This window comes from Humulus lupulus, chromosome 6 (genome assembly GCF_963169125.1).
Source record: "Humulus lupulus chromosome 6, drHumLupu1.1, whole genome shotgun sequence".
In the NCBI taxonomy this organism is placed as follows: Eukaryota; Viridiplantae; Streptophyta; class Magnoliopsida; order Rosales; family Cannabaceae; genus Humulus; species Humulus lupulus.
Window position 1 is genome coordinate 208649464 of NC_084798.1, and position 23571 is coordinate 208673034.

The following is a 23571-nucleotide window of genomic DNA, read 5'->3' on the forward strand; positions in this document are numbered from 1 at the left end:
CACCCGACTGTCGGAAAAACCCCCACCGGAGACGAAGAAAAACCAAGCCCCAACCCCCACCGAAGACGAAGAAAACCCAAGCCCCAACCCCCACCGGAGACAAAGAAAAACCAAGCCCCAACCCCCACCGGAGACGAAGAAAAACCGACACCCCATTACGCAAAAATGTCTAGGGTATGTGTTTTTTTCAATTTCTTTTCCATTGGAAAATGTTATAGTATGTATTGTTGAATTTGACTGTGTGAAATCTGATAAACCGTAAAATTTTGAAAAAAATTTCTGGGTTTTTAGAGGTACGATAGTGGGTTGATAGGGGTACGATAGTATTTGTGTTTCTCATAACTTCAGGTTGAAGATGAGTGTACGATAGGGGTACGATAGTGGTTCGACGTTGGTACGATAGGTTTGTGTTTTCTGATAACTTGAGGTTGACGATGTTGGGTACGATGTGTGCCCGATAGTGGGAACAAATGGTTGTGTTGTTATAATCCGATGGTGTACGATGTGAGGTACGATTGTGCACGATAATGTTATAGTTCCAGTTTTTCATTGGTGTCCGATATGGTGCGATAGTGTCCGATAGTTGCTCGATAGTATATTGCAGAATATAAAATTTGATGTTTTTTTTGTTATTCTATTTAATTGGGTATTTATTTGTTTTATGCAGAACTTAAGACCTCCACAACTGATAGTTCCAGTAGAGGAACATTTTACGGGACGTATCACTTGGCGCGGCAGTTGGTACTTTCCAAAAATTAAAGCAAAATTTATACAGTGTGGTTTATTGGATAGGGTGAAGGAATCCCCTTTCAAACAGTTCTTCATGGCAGAACCATTAAATTTTTCTGGTGCCTTAGTTCATCAGCTGTTGTTGCACAAATTCAGAGGGGAGAAGACTGACGAAGTCCAGTTTTACATTGGGAAAAAAAGATGTAGATTTAGCCAATTGGAGTTCGCTTTAGTTACTGGTTTAAATTTTGAGGCCGGACCGTCTAAAGCTGAGATTAAAGCGAAGACCACTTCGGATCGGTTGATTCTTGAATACTTCAATGGCCATTCCCCAGTGAGCATAGGGCAACTGCACAGAACTTTTGAGAGTTGTCAAATAGTTGATGATGTGTACAAGATGGGTTTGTGCTTATTAGTTGAGGGTGTTTTGAAAGGTCGTGAGGAGAAGTTGATGGTTTGGACTGACATGTTGAAGATGGTAGACGACGTTGACTTCTTTTTCCAGTACCCGTGGGGGAAGATATCATACCAGAAGTTGTTACAAACTTGTCAAAAAGACTTTGTTGAAATGAAGAAGCATTTACAGAAGAAGATTGAGAAAGGAAAGACTCAGAAGGAGGCCAAGTACTCTATTTATGGGTATGCTGCAGCATTGCAGTATTGGGCTTTTGAGTCCATCATTGAGTTGGGTCAGGATTATGCTGTGAGATTGGGCCAAGGCATTCCAAGAATGATCAACTGGCAGAGCAAGGAGAAAGTAGAGATACACAAAGAGCAACTTATTAAGTTGTTTGCCAAAAAGGTGAGCTTTTACTTTACTTTTGAATGTTCTATATTTTTTTCTAGATATGCAATTTTATGGGTACTGCACGATAGGAATACGATAGGGTACGATTTGAGTACGATTATGGGGTTTTTTGCCAACTGGTTGAAAACTGGCTAAGGGGTACGATTTGGTACGATGATGGTCCGATGGGGGTACGATATGCATTCTTTATTGATGTAGTTGTAGAGGTACGATATTGGTATGATGAGGTACGATATGGGTACGATAATTGCATGATATGTGTACGATATGGTACGATTGGGGTACGATAGTGTACCATTTTTCACCGATGACAATTACTTATTTTTATATTGTTTTGCTTTCCAATCTAAATATGCATTGTTTTTTGTGGCAGTTGACAGTATACCCCTACCTGTGTGTCCGACCTGCTGAAGAACAGTATGTGAGGACCCTTGCAGACAATGAAGCCCCATTGTATGTGGACATGGGGTTAGAGGAAATAGAGGTGGGTCCCGATGGACAGCCTACCCAGGAAGCCTTACAGAGCCAGGCTGAAAAGCTTGCTGAAAAGTTAGCTGAGCAAGCAGAAGCAGCAAATATTTTTAAGGAGGTTCCACCAGCTCAACCTGAGGCAACTGAGGTTCCCTCATCAACACCTCATGCCAGCACCTCCTCCCAAGCTGAGCAACCAGGCTACTCTATGATTTTGGCCAGGTTGGAAAAGGTTGAAAGGCAACAAAGTGCCCTTATTAAAGGTCAGTCCGAGATCTTGGGTCAATTGCAGAAGCTGATGACAATGATGGAAGATCTTAGTAGGCCAGTTCCAAATCCACACCCTCAGTCCACTGAAGAAGGCCCTCAGTCTCCTGTAGATGAAGACATTCTCCCTAACGATTACAAACCTGATGATGTAGATGATCACATTTTTCGCACACCAGAGGATATGCAAATTACTGTAATCGGAGATACTGAAGATTCTGAAGTACAATTCTTAAACATAGCTCCACCAGCACCGGAGAAGAGGAGAGAAAGAAAGAGGCCTAGGTGGTTCGATGAGTACACTGCAATGAGGAAAAGGAATAAGAAATCGAAGGCAACAGTGAATGTGGATCCATTGAGGGTTGTTGATGGTAAATTACTTATGACCTTTCACAAGTGGTTGCTTGGCACCATTGGCAATAAATATCCGAGGGAATGCTTCTTAGGGACACACGATGTTGCTTGGTTCCTGAAACTGCATACTCCGAGGACATGGCTTTCTGACTCTGTAAGTTTTCTATAACTTCATAATTAAATAATGTTGAAAATTTATTTAAATGTTTCTATATGTAGTGGTACGATATAGGTACGATTGATGTACGATGGTAGTACGATAATTATAAGTGTCAAATTATAAACTGTTTATATGTCAATGGTACGATTGTGGTACGACATTAGCACGATAGGGGTACGATATAATTTGTTAAGTAGTTACTATTACCATCGTGATTTTAGAATTTGTAGTGGGACTATATAGGTACGATGGTCGTACGATAATGTACGATGATGGTACGACAGTGGGACGCTAGTGGGTACGATGTTGTATAATACTAGTTTTTGCCATAAAGGTACGATGATGGTACGACATTAGCACGATATGGGTACGATAGAAGGTTTTATTGTTGTTATTTTGTTACTATATTCATGTACGATTGGGGTACGATTATGGTACGATTGGGGTACGATAGGTACTATATTCATGTTTGATAGTTTTTTGTTTATTTATTTTGGTACGATAATGTGGTTACTGACTTAATTTTCCTTTAATGTAGCATTTAGATGCAGCATTCCATCTCATGAGGAGGTGTCTAGAATTTTATCCTAACGTGTACCCTCAGAAATGTGTTGTTATGCCTACAATTTTTCCCGAATCATTGAAGGCTCGGTGGGACGCTTTTCCAGGTTCTGACTACTCTAGATTTAGTTGGGATGACAGTATATTGGACTTGGTTAGGGGTGATGCAGTCCAGTTCTTACCGAGTTGGCAGAACAAGGAGTTCATTTATTTTGCCCTCTTCTTGAAAGACCAATTGCATTGGGTAGCTGTAGAGGCAGACCTGAATGGGTGGATGCTCAACATCTTTGACTCCAGTATTGGATCAATTTCCGAAAACGATTTAATCAGCTTGATGGTTGACTGGTGTACCATTTTCCCGTCGGTCTTGCGACAGTCCGGTTTATTTGAGAACCATGACGTTATACTCGCGCCTCAGTTGACAGCATCAGAGAGCCAGGTCAGACCCTTCGATTGGAAACTCACTCCACGTGAATTCGTACCGCAAACAAAATCCAGGTGAACTTTATTAAATATCACATATTAATTATTATTTCTTAATTACAAAATTTATTAAATTATTGTTTATTTTCTAATGCAATGGCGATTGCGGATGTTACGTAATTGAGCATATTGAACATAAGCTTCTACAACTACCATTTGATAATGTAACTGACAATAATATGAAACTTTTTAGGCAAAGGTGGTGTGTAGACTTATTCTACCAAAACTTATGTTGAACGGTCTTAATTTTTTTGTATTGTATAATTTTTTTGATTGCTCTTTTTGTAATTACTACATTTTAATGTGCTTAATCTTTCCATCGTACTATCGTCGATCACTATCGTACTCTATCGTACCCTCACATGCCTCACAAATTTCACGAAACTGTACTGAACCTATACCATCGTACCATTATCGGACCAATATCGTACATTATCGTACCCTAATGTCGTACATTAACTATCGTACTACATCGAGCAATGTCGTACCATATTGTAAGATACATTTAAATAATCATACAACAAAAAATATCGTGCATTGTCGTACCGACATCGTGCACTATCGAACCAACACTGGATTATTACATATTTAAGAGTTTCATAATGAAGAAAAAAACAGAAAAAAAACCTGCAAAATCCAGCACATAACAAATATTACTAGTTCAAGCAGAAATAAAACATAATAGGTCAACTAGAATACAAACAAAACAATTTAACCTCGGTACTTGCAAGACGCTTTGTTGTGCCCTTTACCACCACACTTGCTACAACATCGTTGTATCACAACCTTGTCTCCATTAGAAGGATATCGATTTTTCCTAATTCGTCCGACCTTTTGCTTCTTCGGTCGGCCTACAGGTTTCTTCTCAATCGGTACTCCAACTTGGATGTTCTTAATGTCTTCAGGCAATTCCCAATCATCCTCATCACCAACTGGCATAATTGTCCCCTCATATGTGCTCTTCCAACTCTCTCTTGTGTAATATTCAGAGCACAATGCGTACATGCTAATATTTCGTTCTTGAGCAGCAGCACATGCATGTGGACAAGGAATCTTCATGATTTGGAATAGGCTGCAACTGCATGTTCGTGCCTCCAAATCAACTATACCACCACTCTGAACTGTTCCTCCGGGGTGGACATTAAATGTATAAGGTCCAGCTCGGCCGACGCTTAAGAACCGAGATTTCTCAAATTGACATGACAAGTCCCCCTCCATAACTGGTGATAGAGTCGTGCTACACTTTTCAGCGTTTTCCTTTCGAGTAGCAAACCATGTTTGAATAGTAAACCTGATGAATTCAACAAAAGCAGTGATCGGGAAGGCTCTTGCGTCCTTAGTTTTGCTGTTGAAACTTTCAGCCCAATTGCTTGTCATTACATTGTAACGGTCCCCTGGAAAGTACGCACGAACCCATCTTTCAAATCCAATGCCCTCAAGATATAGTGCAACTCGAACATCCATTGCTTTTATCTTCTCAAATTCTCTTTCAAAATCTGTCTTCTTATACGAGTATGCACAACTGTAAATATGAACCGTGAAGCAATCAGTCTTGAACTTGCTAGCCACGTTCATAATAATGTGGTGGTAGCATGCGCCATGGGGTGCATAGCATGAACAATGCTTTGATGCCTATCCGATACGAATGCTAAGTTCTCAACATCACCAATCGCTTGTTTCAACTTCCTCATGAAATAGGTCCAAGAGTCGTGGTTCTCACTGTCAACTATTGTGAAAGCAATCGGAAATATGTGGCTGTATGAATCCAATGCCACGGCACACAACATTTGGCCACCATACCTAGTTTTCAAGAAGGACCCATCAATACATATAACAGGTCGACAAAACTTGAATCCCCGCCTACAAGCACCCAGAGAAAAAAAGCAATACTTGAAGCGACCCTCGTCTACCTTGAAATCAGTAATGGAATCGGGATTGTTCAACTGCAGCATGTGCAAGTACCCAGGTAACTTCGAATATGAAGCTTCAGGCGTACCCCTAACTATGTGGAGTGCTTTCTCTCTGCATCTCCAAGCCTTCTCATAACTCATTTTGATCCCGAAAGAATTCTTCATATCTTCTCTTATTTTGGAGGCTAAATAATCTGAACCGTTAACTGAGAATTTAACCTTGATCAGTTCGGCAACTACCAAAGGTGATGCTTGACGGTTATCTTTTTTTCGAACATCGAGGGAACATGTGTGTACATTTTCAAATGCTGTCACCTCGAACATGTTAGAAAGTTGCTTCTTCTTCCCTCTTAACCTCCACCCACAATCAGGATTCTTGCATGTCATGTACCAAACATCAGTACCAGACTTCTTAACTATAAAGTCGAATCCCTTCTTCATTGCAAACAAGCCAGCAACCTTCTTTAAATGTTCCTTGTCTCTGAAAAACTTTCCTAAATGAATCTCCCCGCCCGATGTGCCACCCATAGATATATAGTGACTATTATCCTCAATGTCTTCTCTTGTAAACATCTGAGCTTTGAATTTACTATAATATGTCGAAGAAGAGAGTGGATCACTAAATTCTCTAGCATCATTTGTTCCGTCTGGACGACTACTACTAGTACCAGGTGTTTGGCGATCTTCTTTACGGGGTCTACTTCTACATGTTGTTTGCCTCGGTATTTGGTACGACAGTGGACTCAGGCTCAAAGCTTGAGAACGGACCTCTGTTTCTTGGTTGTCTCTTACATCTTCATTGCAATCAAAATCAGCATCAGGTTCGGGATAATCAAGAAAATCGTCATTGCCCTCAAAATCATTTTCAGGGTCAGGACAATCAGGAAAATCATCATGAAATGGCATTTGTGCTACATGATCAACTGTCGGTATGAAAGGGTTTAATTCAGGTACAGCAGTGGCTACCAGCACCTCCGGATTTGTTTCTGGAACATAAGTCCCAACCTCACTACGAGTATCCTTAACAGTACTTGGTGGAGGATTACGATCAACAATGATATTCTTCTCCACCAAAGTCACAAAAAGGGGAACAAATTCATCTGGCTTCTTCAAAAGCATTGACAAATAGAAAAATTGTAACGCCCCAACTTCAGGGACCGCTACAATGCACATTACAAATAGTGCTAAACTCGCAAATCGAGTCGTTTGGCCATAAACGTGTAACTATGTGTGATTAGCGGTTTAGGGGTTAAAAACTTTGGTTAAGATATAACGTTTCACTAGAACGTTTACTGTATATATTGGGATCCCAAAAATATAATTTCAGAGTTTATTACAAGAAAGTGTTTACAACAGGCCGTTCTAAGCGGCAAAACAGGATTCAGTCCTAGTTCCACTTTCAAACCTCGCCCAAGTATTGGTCGAGCAGCTGCATATGTACACGTCATCACCTAAGCTCTCCAACTCAAGGATGGTCCAACTTCCTCTTGCCTTTACCTGCACCACAAAGCACCCGTGAGCCGAAGCCCAGCAAGAAAACTCATATGCTCATAAACAGTCATATCATAATATCAAATCATATCTGGCATGCCTAGCAATCATAGCTCTATTCAGCATGCAAATGAATTCAAACAGATGCTGGGATATCCAGGATAAGAAAACCTGGCTTTCTGATTGGAGGACTATCAAGTCAATCCTAATCAGATGAGTGTCGTAACACTAGAGGTTCTGATAAACCATGCTGAGTGACCGACAAGCGAATCACTAACTCAAGTGGAAGGGTGGCTGTTGGGTAAGCCTCTAACCTTCGATAGGTTCTGGTAAACCATACTGAGTGACTGACAAGCACGTCACTAATTCAAATGGAAGGCTGGTTGTTGGGTAAGCCTCTAACCTTCAACAGGTTCTGGTAACCATACTGAGTGACCAACAAGCAAGTCACTGGGGCCTCAGTGCCCAAGCCATGCATATGATGATCAAAATGATCATGCAGAGCCTGTAGCTCTGATCAGATGAGTGAATATCACTTTGAGGTCCTGGTAAACCATACTGAGTGACTGACAACCAGGCCACTAGGGGCCCAGTGCCCATTTCCTGCAATGGCTCTACATGACTAGCCTTTAGCTAGATAAATGCTTGTTTATATTCATCGAACTTGAGGTCGGTCCTGCATTAATGCTCTTGGAGTCATTCAATGCAGAGGGTGATTACCTTTTGTTGAACCATAGTTTTGGTTCTGATGGTGGTACATTGTGTTATGCATTTCCATGCAGTGGACATGGGTTGAAAGAATTTATGAGTTGAGTTATGAGAATCTGAGGAACAAAGTGTACCTTGATCAAAGGTATGTTGCAGAACAATGAGGTCGAGAGAACGACCTGGGAACTGGAATCAGTTGTGCAGAATTCTTATTCCGGGCTATTCAGATAAATTTCGAGGACGAAATTTCTGTAAGGAGGGGATAGTTGTAATGCCCCAAATTTCCTAATAAGGTTTAGGACTTTGATTAAGAGGCCAGGAGGGCCATAATTGATTTATTATGCTATTTAATGATAATATGCATGTTTAGGTGTATTAAATATGCATGTGAACCCATTTGTGATTAATTGGGTGATTTTCATATTTTGGCCATTTAGGGCATTTTTGGCATATATGTGAAATGGGCGTGGTGCTTTGTTATTATCTGGTTATGCCAGGGTTACCTGGCACAAGACGATCTTAGGAGGTAAGCTAGTGGGAAAGTCACAACGGGATTTAAGCTTGACTTGGAGTAAGTCAAGGGGTATTTAGAGCATTACCGGGTTATTGGGTAATGAGAATTAATATTTGGTGATAAATTGGGAGTTAGTAAGATCAGGGGGAAATTCTGGAAGTTTTGACTATAATGTCCCCGGGGGTGTTTTCGGGACCCCGAGCATTAGGTTTTATTGGAAGCTACTTAAGCTTGAAGTAACCTTTTAAGAAAATAAAAAGAACGTTCGGTACGTTCTCTCTCCCTAAAGTTCCCTTTTCGTTTCCCGATCGCATTTTCGAAGGTATCTTGAGTTCTAGGACTCGGAATCAAGCAAGGATCGAGGCATAGCAATCCTAAGGAGAATTAGAAGCTTATTGACCGGAGGATTTAGTTGGAAACAACTCAATCGGAGGTAATTCAGGTTTAAGTTTTAAGTTTTTAAAAGTTTTTAAGCTTGAATTGGATTTTGTGAATCGTTGAGTTTTTAGTTTGTTTGAGCCTTGGGTTTTGGTGGTTTTGGACCATTGGGGATTTTGGGAACTTTGATTTGATGATTTGGAAATGTTTTGATGGGTTTTTGGAAGGTTTTAAAATGGAAAAAATGAAGAAAAGTGGCTGGTGCGAGGTTGGGCCGCGGCCCTGTTCTTGGGCGCCGCGGCCCTAGCTTGAAGAAGATGGAGGAGGCTCTGCCAGGGGGGCGGGCTGCGGCATGGCCATGTAGGGCCGCGGCCCTTAAGGGAAAAGTTGCCCAAAAGTGTGTTTTTGTGATGGAAACTTAGCTCTAAGGGCCCGGGATCGATCCTACTACTTAGTTGAGTGGGATTCGATGTCTCGGAGGCTTGGGTTGGGTTTGGAAGTATTTATTTACTCATTTTGATGAGGTTTTATATTATGGTTGTGACTAGGTTATCTCTTGAGGCTTGGAATCGGGATCGTTCTTGTGGTTCGTTTGTTGGTAACCTGTGCTTGGACCCAAGGTATGAAAACTGCACCCCATATGTGACATGCATGGCTATGTTTGATGCATGTTGGATGTTTAAATGTAAACATTGATAGCATAATGAATGCTTGGCGATCTTGCCCATTTGCATATGATTATTATTGAGGCGTGCTGGATGATTAAGTGTGATGCATGTGATGCACGAGAAACATGTGGTTAGGGCATGCCATGAATGATGAATATGAGATTGGCCAGAGCTTGAGCCTCTGTGTTTGTGCATGTTCATAAGTATGCTAGTAACTATTTAGTAAGCATGTTGAATGCCCTATTCTTGGATAGTTGACATATGATACTCATTGATAGCACTGCTTACTCATGCATGGCTCTGACTAATTAGTCAGAATTGGCAAAGGTGCTAGTATCAACTGTGAAGCTGTGACTTATTAGTCAGGTTCGGCAGTGGTACTGGGCACTGGTCACATTGTGCTAACTCACTAGTCATGACAACCCTGGTGAGTAGTACAAGCTATGTCGATTGGACCTAATCGACCCTCTACATTGAATGACTCCAAGAGCATTAATGCAGGACCGACCTCAAGTTCGATGAATATAAACAAGCATTTATCTAGCTAAAGGCTAGTCATGTAGAGCCATTGCAGGAAATGGGCACTGGGCCCCTAGTGACCTGGTTGTCAGTCACTCAGTATGGTTTACCAGGACCTCAAAGTGATATTCACTCATCTGATCAGAGCTACGGGCTCTGCATGATCATTTTGATCATCATATGCATGGCTTGAGCACTGAGGCCCCCCTGACTTGCTTGTTGGTCACTCAGTATGGTTACCAGAACCTGTTGAAGGTTAGAGGCTTACCCAACAGCCAGCCTTCCATTTGAATTAGTGACGTGCTTGTCAGTCACTCAGTATGGTTTACCAGAACCTTTCGAAGGTTAGAGGCTTACCCAACAGCCACCCTTCCACTTGAGTTAGTGATTCGCTTGTCGGTCACTCAGCATGGTTTATCAGAACCTCTAGTGTTACGACACTCATCTGATTAGGATTGACTTGATAGTCCTCCAATCAAAAGGCCAGGTTTTCTTATCCTGGATATCCCAGCATCTGTTTGAATTCATTTGCATGCTGAATAGAGCTATGAATGCTAGACATGCCAAATATGATTTGATATCATGATATGACTGTTTATGAGCATATGAGTTTTCTTGTTGGGCTTCGGCTCACGGGTGCTTTGTGGTGCAGGTAAAGGAAAAAGAAAGCTGGACCATCCTTGAGTTGGAGAGCTTAGGTGATGACGTGTACATATGCAGCTGCTCGACCAATACTTGGGCGAGGTTTGAAAGTGGAACTAGGTCTGAACCCTGTTTTGCCGGTTAGAACGGCCTGTTGTAAACATTTTCTTGTAATAAACTCTGAAATTATATTTTTGGGATCCCAATGTATACAGTAAACGTTCTAGTGAAACGTTATATCTTAATCGAAGTTTTTAACCCCTAAACCGCTAATCACACCTAGTTACACGTTGATAACTCTACAAAATAGAGTTATTTTACCATATTTTATATGCTAATTGTTGCTTAGTTCTTGAGTTTTTTAATTAACTTATTAAGTTTTTAAGTAATTTTAAATTTATTAGTCTTATTTTGATTTTATATAATTTTGTGTGTTTTTATAGTTATTTTGTTGTAAAATATTGTAGTTAATTATTTGAATTAATGTTGTTTAGTTTGAGGTAAAAAAAATGTTGTTTTAGAGAAACTAAATGTTCAATCAAATTAAGTTTTAATTAATATTTTCAATGAACTAATATGATTTATTTTATAATTGAAAATATTTGAATTTGATTTAATTTATGTTTATTTTGTTAGGGATTTTGGTGTTTTTTTTTACTCTTAAAAAGTAAGAAAAATGAAGATAAAGAGTGGCATTTTTGCTGAAAAAAGAGGTGGAAAATGGCATTGTTGAAATATGTTCAGCCAGCCCAAGCCTGGCCCAAGGCCCAAGCCCATGCTGAAAGCTCCTCTTTCCCACGCCTGCACCCCCTGAAACTCTTCAGCTCCTCCAACAATCAATTCCAAATGCCTCCAGCAAGCTTCCTCTCCTGCCGCCACTTGTCCACCTAAATTCAGCATCTCCTTCAGCATATATGCCTCCAACGCCAAGCATAAACGCTCAGCTCCATGGGCCTCCTGCCATTTTCCAGCTCCATGGGCCTCCTGCCATTTTCCAGCAGCCCAAGCCCGTGGGCCTGTCAACCGGCCCAGACGCCCCAGCTCGCCCAGCAGGGCCCAAAACGCCCCAGCCGCCTCTTGCTGCCATATAACACATCTTGAGCCCATCATTTTACATTTTGTCCCCTATGACAAAATGGCCAACTTTTTACCCATTTTCTACACACTTTTTACCCCAAAATCATCATCACTCCTACAATTTACCCCTATTTACCATATTATTATTAATTTAATCAATTTACTTAATTTAAATTGATTAGTTTAATAATCTCATTTTGGCTATAAATAAGAGTTTTGAAGACCATTTTGGGGTGCTTAATGTTTTGGTTACCATCTTTTTCTCTCATTTTCTCTCTACCATTCTCTCTTCCATTTGGGTTTTTCAAGAGCATTTTGCAAGTATGTATGTCTTTTATTTTGTAATTTCTACTCTAGTTATGTGCTTCTAATCTTTTTCATAAGATTATTAAGATCATGATGAAGCAACTTGTAACTAGGTAATATTTATGTTGTATGTTGATTTCCCTTGTAATACAACAAAGTTTATGGATTTTTCTTCTACATATATTTCTTTCATCTTAAATATCTTGTATTTTAGATTGTTAGAACATATTTACACTTTGTTCTTCATTAGTGCATAAACATAATATTCTTTGTGTAAGATGTGTCATTAAATTGTACACATCCATGCTTAGAACAAAAATATTATGTTTTGCCTTATAAATAATGTTCATTGATTTATTTGTTATTTCATTAGATTGATTTACACTAAATGCTTTGAAATTATAATTTTGAAAAGTGAAGAAAAATCCTACCTTTTTATAAGAAACTTGTGTTTAAAATTATAAATCTTTTTGGAAAATGATAGTTTAAATTATTTTAACTATCACTAAAACTTGGGAATCAATATACTAATAAATATTATTAAACTTACATTTTGTGGATTCTAGTATCTTAATAATCTTTTCTTTTAACACTTATTGTCAACTCATTATTGCTTTATTTTTATTCTCTTAAATAGCTTTATTTTCAATCTTTTATTTTTTGTTCATAATATTAAAATTCATCAATCTTTGGAGCTATGTTAGAATTTATTACTTTTGATTTAAAATAGTTTTCTTTTTTATTTTAGACAACTCCCTTGGGTTCGATCTCGTGCTTACACGAAAACTATTCTATAAATACGATTCGTGCGCTTGCGAGTATAAATTTTTAAACATACCCGTTTTGGGTCCATCACACGTTTATGGCCAAACGACTCGATTAGCGAGTTTAGCACTGTTTACAATGTGCATTGTAGCGGTCCCTGGAGTTGGGGCGTTACACTTACACCCTTGTCATTCCTTATAAGTTCAGGCCGATACATTAACTCTTTCATGTACTTATAATTCACTTCTAATTTTAGGTCATACTGCACTTTGTCAACCTCCAGCTCTGAGTACAAAAGTTCAACAAGTTGTGAGTAAGTTATGTCCTTCTCCAACTCGAACGTTAAATTTTCGGCTCCATTAAAATCCCAATCTCTACCTTCACGCTCCCAAACACCATTATACATTAAGTACGCGAACAAAGTTGACCCTATCATGTACAAAGAAAAAAAAAATTCAGTAAATTGCAACAAAATGTCGAAATTTAGTTCAAATGTTTTGGCATCGTACTAGTATCGGCCCATATCGGGCAGTATCGGGCAAAGTTTTATTTATGTTTTTGATCACTTAAAACACTAATATCGGGCAAGTATCGGGTAACATCGTGTACCATCGTACTATTAGGTCCGCAGTAACTTAATAATAACAATCGGGCATATATCGGACTACTATCGATCCATTATCGTACTTAAAAATGGTGTATAGATTTAAAATAATAATCGGGCAACCATCGGGTAGCCATCGCACCTTTATAACCATCGGGTAAACAAACTATCGGGCAACCATCGGGTTGCCATCGGACCTTCATCCCTAACCTTGAAACTCAACAACTGTCGTGCATGTATCGGGCCTCTATCGGACACTATCGGGCATTTAGAAAAAACTCAGGGAACCCAAGAAAACGCAGATTTTCACATAACACGATTTTCACCCAAAAAAACAGCAAAAAATACCAATAAACTATAGATCCAACATCTAAACAGCATTATGAATCATAAAAGCAACCAACAACAACAAGAATTAAAGAAAATCACTTACCCATTTAATCTCTTCACTATGAGCAAAAATAACACAAAGCTTGGTGTTTATCCTCAAACAATCCACAATGTCCGAATGTGTATCTTTCTTGCAAGATTTTAGTATAAAAATCTTGTGTGTAAAACGTATGGTGAAGAGAGAGTGAGAGAGAATGTATGATGAAGAGAGGTATGGTGAAGAGGAGTAGAGAGGAAGAGGGAGAATAGAGAGGAAATGTGTTATGAAAGGAGTATTTTTGGTATTAAATGAAAGATAAGCATTGATATCATATGATGGTTAACTTTGGTTCAAATTTTAATTATTAAGCTAATATAAGTATGATTTATCAAATTTCCAAATTAAAAATCACATGTGTCATAACATGAAAATAAAAATAATCTATAACCGTGAAAAAGTAGGCATATTCTTTTGGAGTAGTCACAGTCAAAAAAAGATAACTTTTCTCCTGACATAAGATAAATTATTTACAAACACGGCGGTAATTATTGACTTTTTTAATTATTTACTTCTATCTTTTTAGATAAATAAAAAGTGAAACTTTATTACATTCTCATAAAGTTTTGATTTTGTTTAAAGTCAAATTTTTGGATTATCTTTCTTCACATGGTGGCATTTCTGGCAAATAATCAAGTAGGCATATTCTTTTATTTCTTGACACGTAATTCTTATACCCTAAACACACTCAAATCCCTAAAAATAATGAAATAAAAATTGAATAAAAAAATAAAAAGGGAAATTGAGTAGTTAGTAGCTGTTTTTGGTTGGAAAATTCGAATATTTAATTATGACAGATAATCAAAAATAAAAAGAGCACCACTACACTGGCATTTCTGCAAATAAAACTATTAACAAGGGTACTTTCGTCAAAATAAAGTAAAACACGGCAGACCGGACCGGAGATTCGAAAGAAAAAAATCGAATTTTTATTTAATTTTTCAGTGTAACTGCCGCCAATATTAAAATTAAAATTATAATAATAAAGAAATAAAAATAATAATTAAATCTAAAAGCCAAAATTTCCAGGCCGAACTATCCTCTATCTAGAATAATTAATTATATATTATTGTATTTATATATATTTATTACATATTCAACCTATACGTATTGGTCGTATACGGTATAGTTTATATATATAATACGATAATGATGTGATATTTGGATATTGGGGTTTTTTTAGCAAGATTGTGCTTTTGATTTTTTTTTTCAATTTAAGAAAAAAAAAGAAAAACTTTTTTCTCAGAGGGAGGAGGAAGAAGACAATGGGCTCGCCGTCGAAGGCCGGCGAGTACCCGACCCGGATCCAGGCGAGGTCATCAATGATCGAATCGTTTCGGGGGTGCGGACTGACTGGAATGAGGATTGATAAGGAGGAGTTGAAGCGGAAGCTTTTCATGCCTCGATACTTGCGTCTCGCTATGCGTGACTCTATTAGGTTCAAGGACCCTACCGCCGGTGAGACTCGTCTCCAGGAACGTGGCGACGCCGACGCTTCCATCGCCGGCGGCGATGTCGATGGGGCTGAGGAGCAAAAGCACTCGCCCTTGTGTCCCATGGTGGTTTTCATCAATTCGCATAGCGGTGGTCGCCATGGGCCCATGCTCAAGGAGAGGCTTCAGCAGTTAATGGGGGAAGAACAGGTATGTGTTTTTCTGTTTGAGTCTTTCAAAATTCTCACGATTTTCGATGAAAATTGGGTTCTGATTTTTCGTTTACTTGTAACCAACCAATGAGAAAGTTCCTCTTTTGTTTTTGTTTTTCGCTGAAAGGTTTGTACTTTACTTATGCATGCATGCACGTGTATCTAGTTTTGAATTTTGATGTCGGTAAAGTCTTGTTTCTAATGAATTTTGTAGTGTGTTTCAGTTGCTGGACTTGATAATATAGCCGTAGCCTATTGAGGGATCATAGTTATGAACAATGATGGGGTTGAGAATGTGAAGTGATATTGGTACTTCTAGGAATTGTTCTGTCATATTTACTAGTTGGTTGTGTTATGGCACAGGATTTGTCATGGATTTCTTATTTTGAGGCTTGTTGTTTTGTATTTTGGCTCTCATTCTTTTAAATTAGAATCTTGCACTATCCATTTGAGGCACATTTTACGTGCCCACCTACTTTTTTTTTCTTTTTCTGATGGGGTCTTTCAGGACAGCTCTATATGAGTGTTGATTTCTGTTTTTAAGTTGATATGCTTGTGCACTGAGATGACCAATGACGAACTTGAAACCAACTGTCAATTGAATGTTTTGAAAGATCATGTGCTAGTTGGAGTAGGATTGCAAGTTTTGTTCTTTTTCCTTCAACCTCTCTCTGTACTGTGAACCTATTTTTCCTGTATTAGATATTGTTCTCGGGTGTTTTTTGAATTGGCAATATATAAATTTAATGCAGGTTTTTGACCTATCAGATGTGAAGCCTCATGAATTTGTCCGTTATGGACTGGGTTGCCTTGAACTGTTAGCTCAACTTGGTGACTCCGTTGCTAAAGAGTGCCGTGAAAAGATGAGAGTTATGGTATGACATTAGTGGAGTGATGCTAGCATGTTTCACTTGATGTTTTAATTTTGGATATCACCAATTGTTAACTGGGATGATTGGTCAGGTTGCAGGCGGTGATGGTACTGTTGGTTGGGTACTGGGATGTCTTGGGGAACTTAACAAACAGAATCGGCTTCCAGTTCCTCCCACAGGAGTAATTCCACTTGGTACAGGAAATGACCTATCTAGGAGTTTTGGCTGGGTAGGTTTTCTTTTATTGAATGTTGAATTATATAAGAAGGTTTTCTTCAACCCAATGTTGAATTATAAAAGTCTTGCCTCCCTTGTCTTGTGGAGCATTGATTGTTTAGATGTTCATGTTTTCAACAGGGTGGTTCTTTTCCTTTTGCGTGGAAATCAGCCATTAAAAAATCACTCACCAAGGCTACTACTGGTCAAATTTGTCGTTTGGATAGGTAAATCATTTCTTCTTTGTTATTCAAATAGAGATATGGTCTTGATTTGGTGGCATTATTGATATCTTTTCTTAATTGGGTACCCACAAATTTACTCTTTGTAGTCCTTTGTTAGTGGGTTTTTGAAGTTTGTTAAGGAGTACAACAATGTCTTGCTGCATAGTTTTGTTTGTCTGGCCAAGTCAACAGCTTTTCTAGAACCCAATCAAGTGTTGCCAAGATATATGATAAATGAAAGAGGTCTCATTAAACATATCAAATAGAAAGTGAATGGAATTTCTCTACACTTACAATGATTACATGTGCTGTTTTTTTATCTTATTCTTAGGTTTGATAGATTTTATTCTCTTTTCTTTTGGTTAGAACTTGTTTGTGGTAGAAGGCTAATATGAATTTAATGATGCAGTTGGCAAGTTCTATTGTCAATGCCTGCTGGAGAAGTTGTGGATCCACCTCATTCTCTGAAGCATACAGAAGAGTGCGCTCTTGATGAGGTTGTGGATTTAGCTAGTTTGCTTGTATTTATTTATTTTTAACAGGTTCTTTCTGTGAAGCAATATCTGTTTGTGAATGATTCTGTTATAAAACTACTTTTAGTATCTGTGCTGTTGCTCTGCTATGAAATATTAGGTTCTCATATTGTTCAAGCCTCACAAAAGTTTTTTTTTTTTTTAAGTAAGAATAATCAGTGAGAAGGTGGACTATATAGCATTATAGCATATAATCTATTGCTCTGCTCTGGACTGTGTATAATGCTAGATGTGACATTAGGCAATTTCTTGTGCATCATTCTTTTGAATCTTATAATTCATGCAGAAAAATAAAATTGTAGAGGCTAGTTGATGGGATTTTGGAAGTTTGGATGTAATTAATTGTTTTTTTTTTCCTGTTTTCATTCTAGTGTTTATATCTAGAGAGATTTATTCTAATCGTCAAGATATATAAAACAATATAAACATGGAAAATTTAACTTTTGTTAATGCTATTTTTTTAATTGCTTGTAAGAAAATTAACTTTGTTTTGAAATCTTTGATGTGCTGCATATTAAACTTAGAGTATGTTTTGTGTCAGTCTTTGTGAAATGTGAAGTATTAAATTTATTTTTTTCATGTGAACAAATTAACCTAAATAGGTGAAATGCATTTAAATGCAGGGGTTGGAGATTGAAGGGGAGTTGCCTGAGAAAAAGACTTGTTATGAAGGAGTATTTTATAATTACTTTAGCATAGGTATGTTTGTGTGATTTTTGACTTGTCTAAGAGCTGATAATTATTCTGTATAAGTATATGTGTGTGTGTGGCTTCGCTCCCTCTTAGTTTTATATGAAGCAGTCCATGGCTGTAGTTTTTATCATTCTACACAAGCCTCCTTATTTTTTGGATTTATATTACAGGAATGGATGCTCAGGTGGCTTACGGCTTTCATCATTTACGTAATGAGAAACCTTACCTGGCACAAGGACCAATTTCTAATAAGGTCTGGTTTGTTATCTTATTATGTGAAAAGTTTCGTGATTACGGACTATTACCAATGATTTTTTAGAACTAAAATTGTTATTTGGATATTTGTATCTTGATGTAAATGTACCCTGCTGGAAAAAAGGCACAATGCTTATTTATTTTACCAGCTAAACTCTTCTAATTGATTGTCGCAGCTGATCTATTCTGGTTATAGTTGCGGTCAAGGTTGGTTCTTTACACCTTGTACAAGTGATCCACGATTAAGGTGAAATATCATTAAGTTTAAGCAGTTTGTTTTGTTAAGAGGGTTGTTCTGCTTTATGATTTGTTGTTTGCTGATGGAAATAATTTATCAGCAAGTAGGATTCCACTCTGATTTAATTTTATTCTCTTGTGCTTTTCTCCTACTAAAATTACTGGGGCTCAAGGGGTGAAAGCACAAAGCATATTTTTAAATGATTCTCTCCTGTTGTGGTTGATAATTTGTTCAGAGCTGTAGTCATTAAGTGTAACAATATTCTGCCTTGATCATAATCTGTATTTGCTTACACGTCTTAATACTTTTTTGGCTCAGGGGACTAACAAATATTTTAAGGCTGCATGTCAAAAAGGTCAATTGCTCAGAATGGGAGCAAATTGCTGTTCCGTCAAGGTACGTTTGTGAGTTTGTTATATTTGCAATATAGTTTTATCTGGCAATGTGTTTCTTCTTATTCTTCTTAGATAAGTACCATCTCTGTCGCTAAGTATTATCATCATTTATACATTTTTCATTGATTTTCTTATTCTATATATCTCATTTTGTAATTTTGTGTTCCTCTAGTGTAAGAGCTATTGTTGCTTTAAATCTTCATAACTATGGAAGTGGACGACATCCCTGGGGCAATCTGAAGCCAGATTATTTGGAAAAGGTATATATCTCTCCTCATTATAATGTTATTTCTCATTGGGTTTGTTAGCTATATGTTCTTCTATGCTGTATGTTGGTTATGCAGATGCGAGCATGAAAATACTCGAGTACTTACGAAGTTATTGTTTTTCTCTGACTCATCAATAATACTCAAGTACTGTGGAGTTATTGTGTTTCACACTTTCACCTCACTCGTCATAATTTGCCCCTTACCATATTTGATCTCATGTACCATATGGTTCCTTCAGAATTTACATGATGATGACATCCCCTGTTATTGAAGGGACTTAAGTTTCAGGTCAATAATGCTTATCTTGACATTTATTGCTCTCACAGAAAAAGTTTGTTGAGGCCCATGCTGATGATGGTCTTCTAGAAATTTTTGGCCTTAAGCACGGGTGGCATGCATCATTTGTTATGGTCGAACTCATCTCTGCCAAGCACATTGCTCAGGTACTGCTCTTTATTTTTTATCTTATATTCATTCTATCATATGTGTGTTATAACTCTGCGTAGAAAATGCACCCGCACCGTTTTATTTCATGCAATCAAAGTGAAGTTGAATTATCATATATATAAAATTTCTGCTGGGTATTTAGTAGGGGCTTCTATTTTTCGGAGATCTTGATAAATGTACAAACTTTATTGATATGCTTCTGACCAGAGACCAGGTTATAACTTATAAGAAATTGAATGTGCGGAAGCCATACAAGATTAGGCCCAGAACGCAACCTGATCGTTATAACTTCTCTATATGAGAAGGCAATGTTTCATTATTTTAAGATCAACGACATTCTAGCTCTTAAGTTTTTATGTGCTTGACTCAAACAAAGGCAATGCGGCAATTGTGGTTCAGTGCTAAATTTACTGCCATTGATTCTCAAAGATGTTAGTATAATTCAGGGCACAATCTCTCATCTGGGGAACATTGTGCTGATAAATCTTCACAGTTGACACCATTAAGTTTACAGTTGAAACTGCAAAATGTTTTTGAGTTATGATTAAAATGTAGAAAGAGATGACCGATTGGAATGTTTAGTCTGTTCTGTTCCATTCACATGCTCCTTGTATGTTTTGGAGGGGTCAGCCAGCTTCAGCCATAATCAATTTAACGATTTCAACTTTATTGTTTCAGGCCGCCGCAATCCGGTTGGAAATTAGAGGAGGCGAGTGGAAAGACGCCTACATGCAAATGGACGGGGAGCCATGGAAACAGCCATTGAAGCAGGAATTTTCAACATTTGTGGAAATAAAAAGGGTTCCTTTCCAGTCTCCTATGATCAATGGGGAGTGAGTGATTGATTATACAGGTTTGCAAGGGTCTGTAAATCAGGGTTTATTTATTATTGCCTTTGTTGTAAAAAAAAAAATATAATCTTTAGGCGTCAAGGGAAGGGGGTTATGTATTGAATTTATTTGTTAGTCAGAAAAAGAATCACTTTTACCTCCAACTCTGAGAAAAGAAAAGATTCTTTAGCTCAATCACCAGGTCACTCACTGATTTCACAAGTTTGATGTATGATTTTACCAAATTTGCTCTTGTTCTCATCTCCCATATATGCTGATTGTTATTCTTATTTGTATTTGGTACACAAAGACTTTGAAGCTTTAAAAGCCATTATCAATAACAGTGGTCTGGTCTCTCTCTCTCTAAGTGAGAAAAAAATGGGTTAGTGAGGTAGGCTAATGATGATTATGATTAAGCATCATAATTATGATTCCATCGTTTATTCTCTCTCTCTCCATATGTACACACATATCATATAGAATGTTTCTCTTCTTGTTCATCAATGACAAGAACAGTTTTGAAAGTTTTGACTGTCACCTTGTTCATCAAAGGCAGTGGTCTCTCCGGCTTTGCCGAGGGGCGTCGTCTTGTTCTGAAAATTTCCATTGTTGATGGAATTGCCTTTGGCATTTAATCCTGTTGCCATAGTAGAGTAGTGGTTAGCATTCACAGAACAGAAGGCATTGTCATCCAATGGAAATTAACCAAACCTGTCAAAGCATGAATTTCAGTCTTCACAATCATAAGAGCACCCCCAACCGGTGAGCCATATTACCAAAAACTGAAAAAAATAGCTAAAATTAAAAAAAAATGGCATACATTGGATGATTCATTTTACAAATATTTTAGACAGTTATTTTAGACACAGCTGCTATATCTAATATCTAATGTATACTATTCATCCTTTAATATAATATTTTATTAATTTTTCACTTCTCCTTCTTTTCTCAATCTTTTCAAAAATATTATATTTAAATATTTCTAATAAATACTCTCAAAATATACTTTGCTAATAATAAATTTCTTATTGTAATTTTTTTTAGATTTATTGATATTTTAGTTTATCTTAGGATAAATTTAAATTATAATATAATTACGTGATATTATATATAAGTAGATATTGTAAGGATGTTATTGATAGTTATAGAGAACATTTGAAATGAATAAAAAATGTTTGAAAATATTTTGTAAAAATTTCCTAAAAAAAATATAAGATTATTAATGAGAAAATTACACAAAATATGAGTTTTTTTTTCTTAAACTTTAAAAAAATATGGCAATTTTTTTCCTTAAGTTTTTTATAGCACATTTTTTTTTGTTTACATTTTTATGGGAGTTTTTTTCCCATGTATTTGTAAAATTTTATTTGTATACCATATTGTATCTTTTATACATTTTTAGTAGTTAATTTTGATATATTTTGATATTATTTTTATAATTTTAATTTATTTGTATTATTTTTTATCATTCATATTTTATAAAATATTTCTTTTACATAATTCTTTGAAGAAAAAAATCTTACACCTTCATCATTGTACTTTTTATTCTCATTTCTTATTATTTTCTTCCATTTTTTATCTTCTTCAATCTACATTTTATCCGCAATAACTGGTTACCACTATCAAAACAATTTTAATTTTTGGTGATCGTAATCCTATGTCATTGTCATTTTTTTAGTGATGTGTGGTAACTGATTATAACAATAAAAATTAGTTTTATTTTTTAAGTGGTGTTGTAGTAACTAGTTACAGCTATAAAGACAATTTTTTTTTTTTTAGTAATGTACCACTATCAAAATATCAGCTAAATTGTAACTGGTTACTTAGTGAGATTTGGAAGAAAAAAAACTGATATGAAAAAAATATATTAAATTGATCGTGAAGGTAACTAGGTCTGAAAAACAAAATAAACATGTAAAAAAAGAATCAATTGCGATGGTAACAAGTTAATTAGTCAGACTGGAAACAAATAGGATCACAAACAAAATAACTAAACTAGTCATAATCGTAACTGATTAAAGATTTAGATCTAAAAAAAAACCAATTGTCATGGTATAATCAGATGTGAAAACAAAATCAGATCTAAACAAACAAATCTAAATTAATCGTTATTGTAACTGGTTACAGCTAGAACTAAAAAAAGTATATATGAATAAAAAGAATTAGACGCTATTGTACATGGTTACTTAAACATATCTGGAAAAAAAAAAAAAAAAACTCATAAATCAGAACAGATCGTAACTGTAACCAATTACAGTTAGGTTTAGAAGGAAAAAATAAATAAATATGAAGTGCAAAATGATATTTGAAATGACAAAACCAGTATGAAAAATAAAAAGAAGAATAAAGAGAATAAAAATAAAACTAGATCTAAAGAAGAAGAAGAACTAGAGGGGCGAAGGTACATCGCAATCAGGGGCGGGGTCGGAGGTGCATTGTCATCGTCGGAGGCGGAGGATACATCGTCGGTGAAGGGCTGAGATGAGAGAACCAAATGGGGGAGAAGAGAGGAAGAAAGGAGAAAAGATAGAGAAGTTGTGAGGGAGAGAATTGAGAGAGTGCGAGAGAGTTTTGTGTATTTATGATTATAGTAATTTATTTTTTATATTCTATGGAATTATCATTTTTTTTTTCTAAACTTACCATATTTTGTATAATTTTTGTTTTCCAGAAATATAGAAACTATATTTATTTTTTGAGGAAATTACATCAAATATGGAATTTTTTTATAAACTTTGAAAAATATGGTAGTTTTTTTAAAAGTTTTTTATGGCATTTTTTTTTTGTTTACATTTTTATGGGAGTTTTTTCCCCATATATTTGTAAAACTTTATTTGTATACCATATTTTATCTTTTATATTTTTTTCAGTACCTATTTTTGATATATTTTTAGATTATTTTTATAATTTTAATCTATTTGTGTTAATTTTTATCATTTATATTTGATAAAATAATTTTTTACATAATTCTTTGATTGAAAAAACTGAGACATTCATCACCATACTTTTTATTCTCATTTCTTCTTATTTTCTTCCATTTTTTATCTTCTTCCATCAATATTTTATCCACAGTAACTGGTTACCACTATCAAAACAATTTTGATTTTTTTTT

At 36.5% G+C, this 23571-nt stretch overlaps 1 protein-coding gene across 1 annotated transcript; it reads left to right on the forward strand.

The window, feature by feature from the left end:
* Positions 1-15011: 15011 nt before the first annotated feature.
* LOC133783067 (diacylglycerol kinase 7-like) lies at positions 15012-20729 on the forward strand. Its single transcript, XM_062222599.1, has 12 exons — positions 15012-15485; positions 16240-16362; positions 16451-16588; positions 16717-16802; positions 17209-17296; positions 17956-18031; positions 18196-18278; positions 18457-18527; positions 18837-18914; positions 19086-19173; positions 19509-19625; positions 20308-20729. Exons 1-12 carry the CDS (start codon positions 15108-15110, stop codon positions 20464-20466), a joined length of 1485 nt encoding a protein of 494 aa, XP_062078583.1. The 5' UTR covers positions 15012-15107; the 3' UTR covers positions 20467-20729.
* Positions 20730-23571: the final 2842 nt, after the last annotated feature.

What these genes read in the sequence shown, in the direction of transcription:
- LOC133783067 (XM_062222599.1), top strand. Translation starts at nt 15,108, where the DNA reads ATGGGCTCGCCGTCGAAGGCCGGCGAGTACCCGACCCGGATCCAGGCG. An exon ending in CAAATTTGTCGTTTGGATAG is followed by an intron (nt 16,803 to 17,208) that starts GTAAATCATTTC and finishes TTAATGATGCAG; the next exon opens with TTGGCAAGTTCTATTGTCAA. An exon ending in TTATAATTACTTTAGCATAG is followed by an intron (nt 18,032 to 18,195) that starts GTATGTTTGTGT and finishes TTTATATTACAG; the next exon opens with GAATGGATGCTCAGGTGGCT.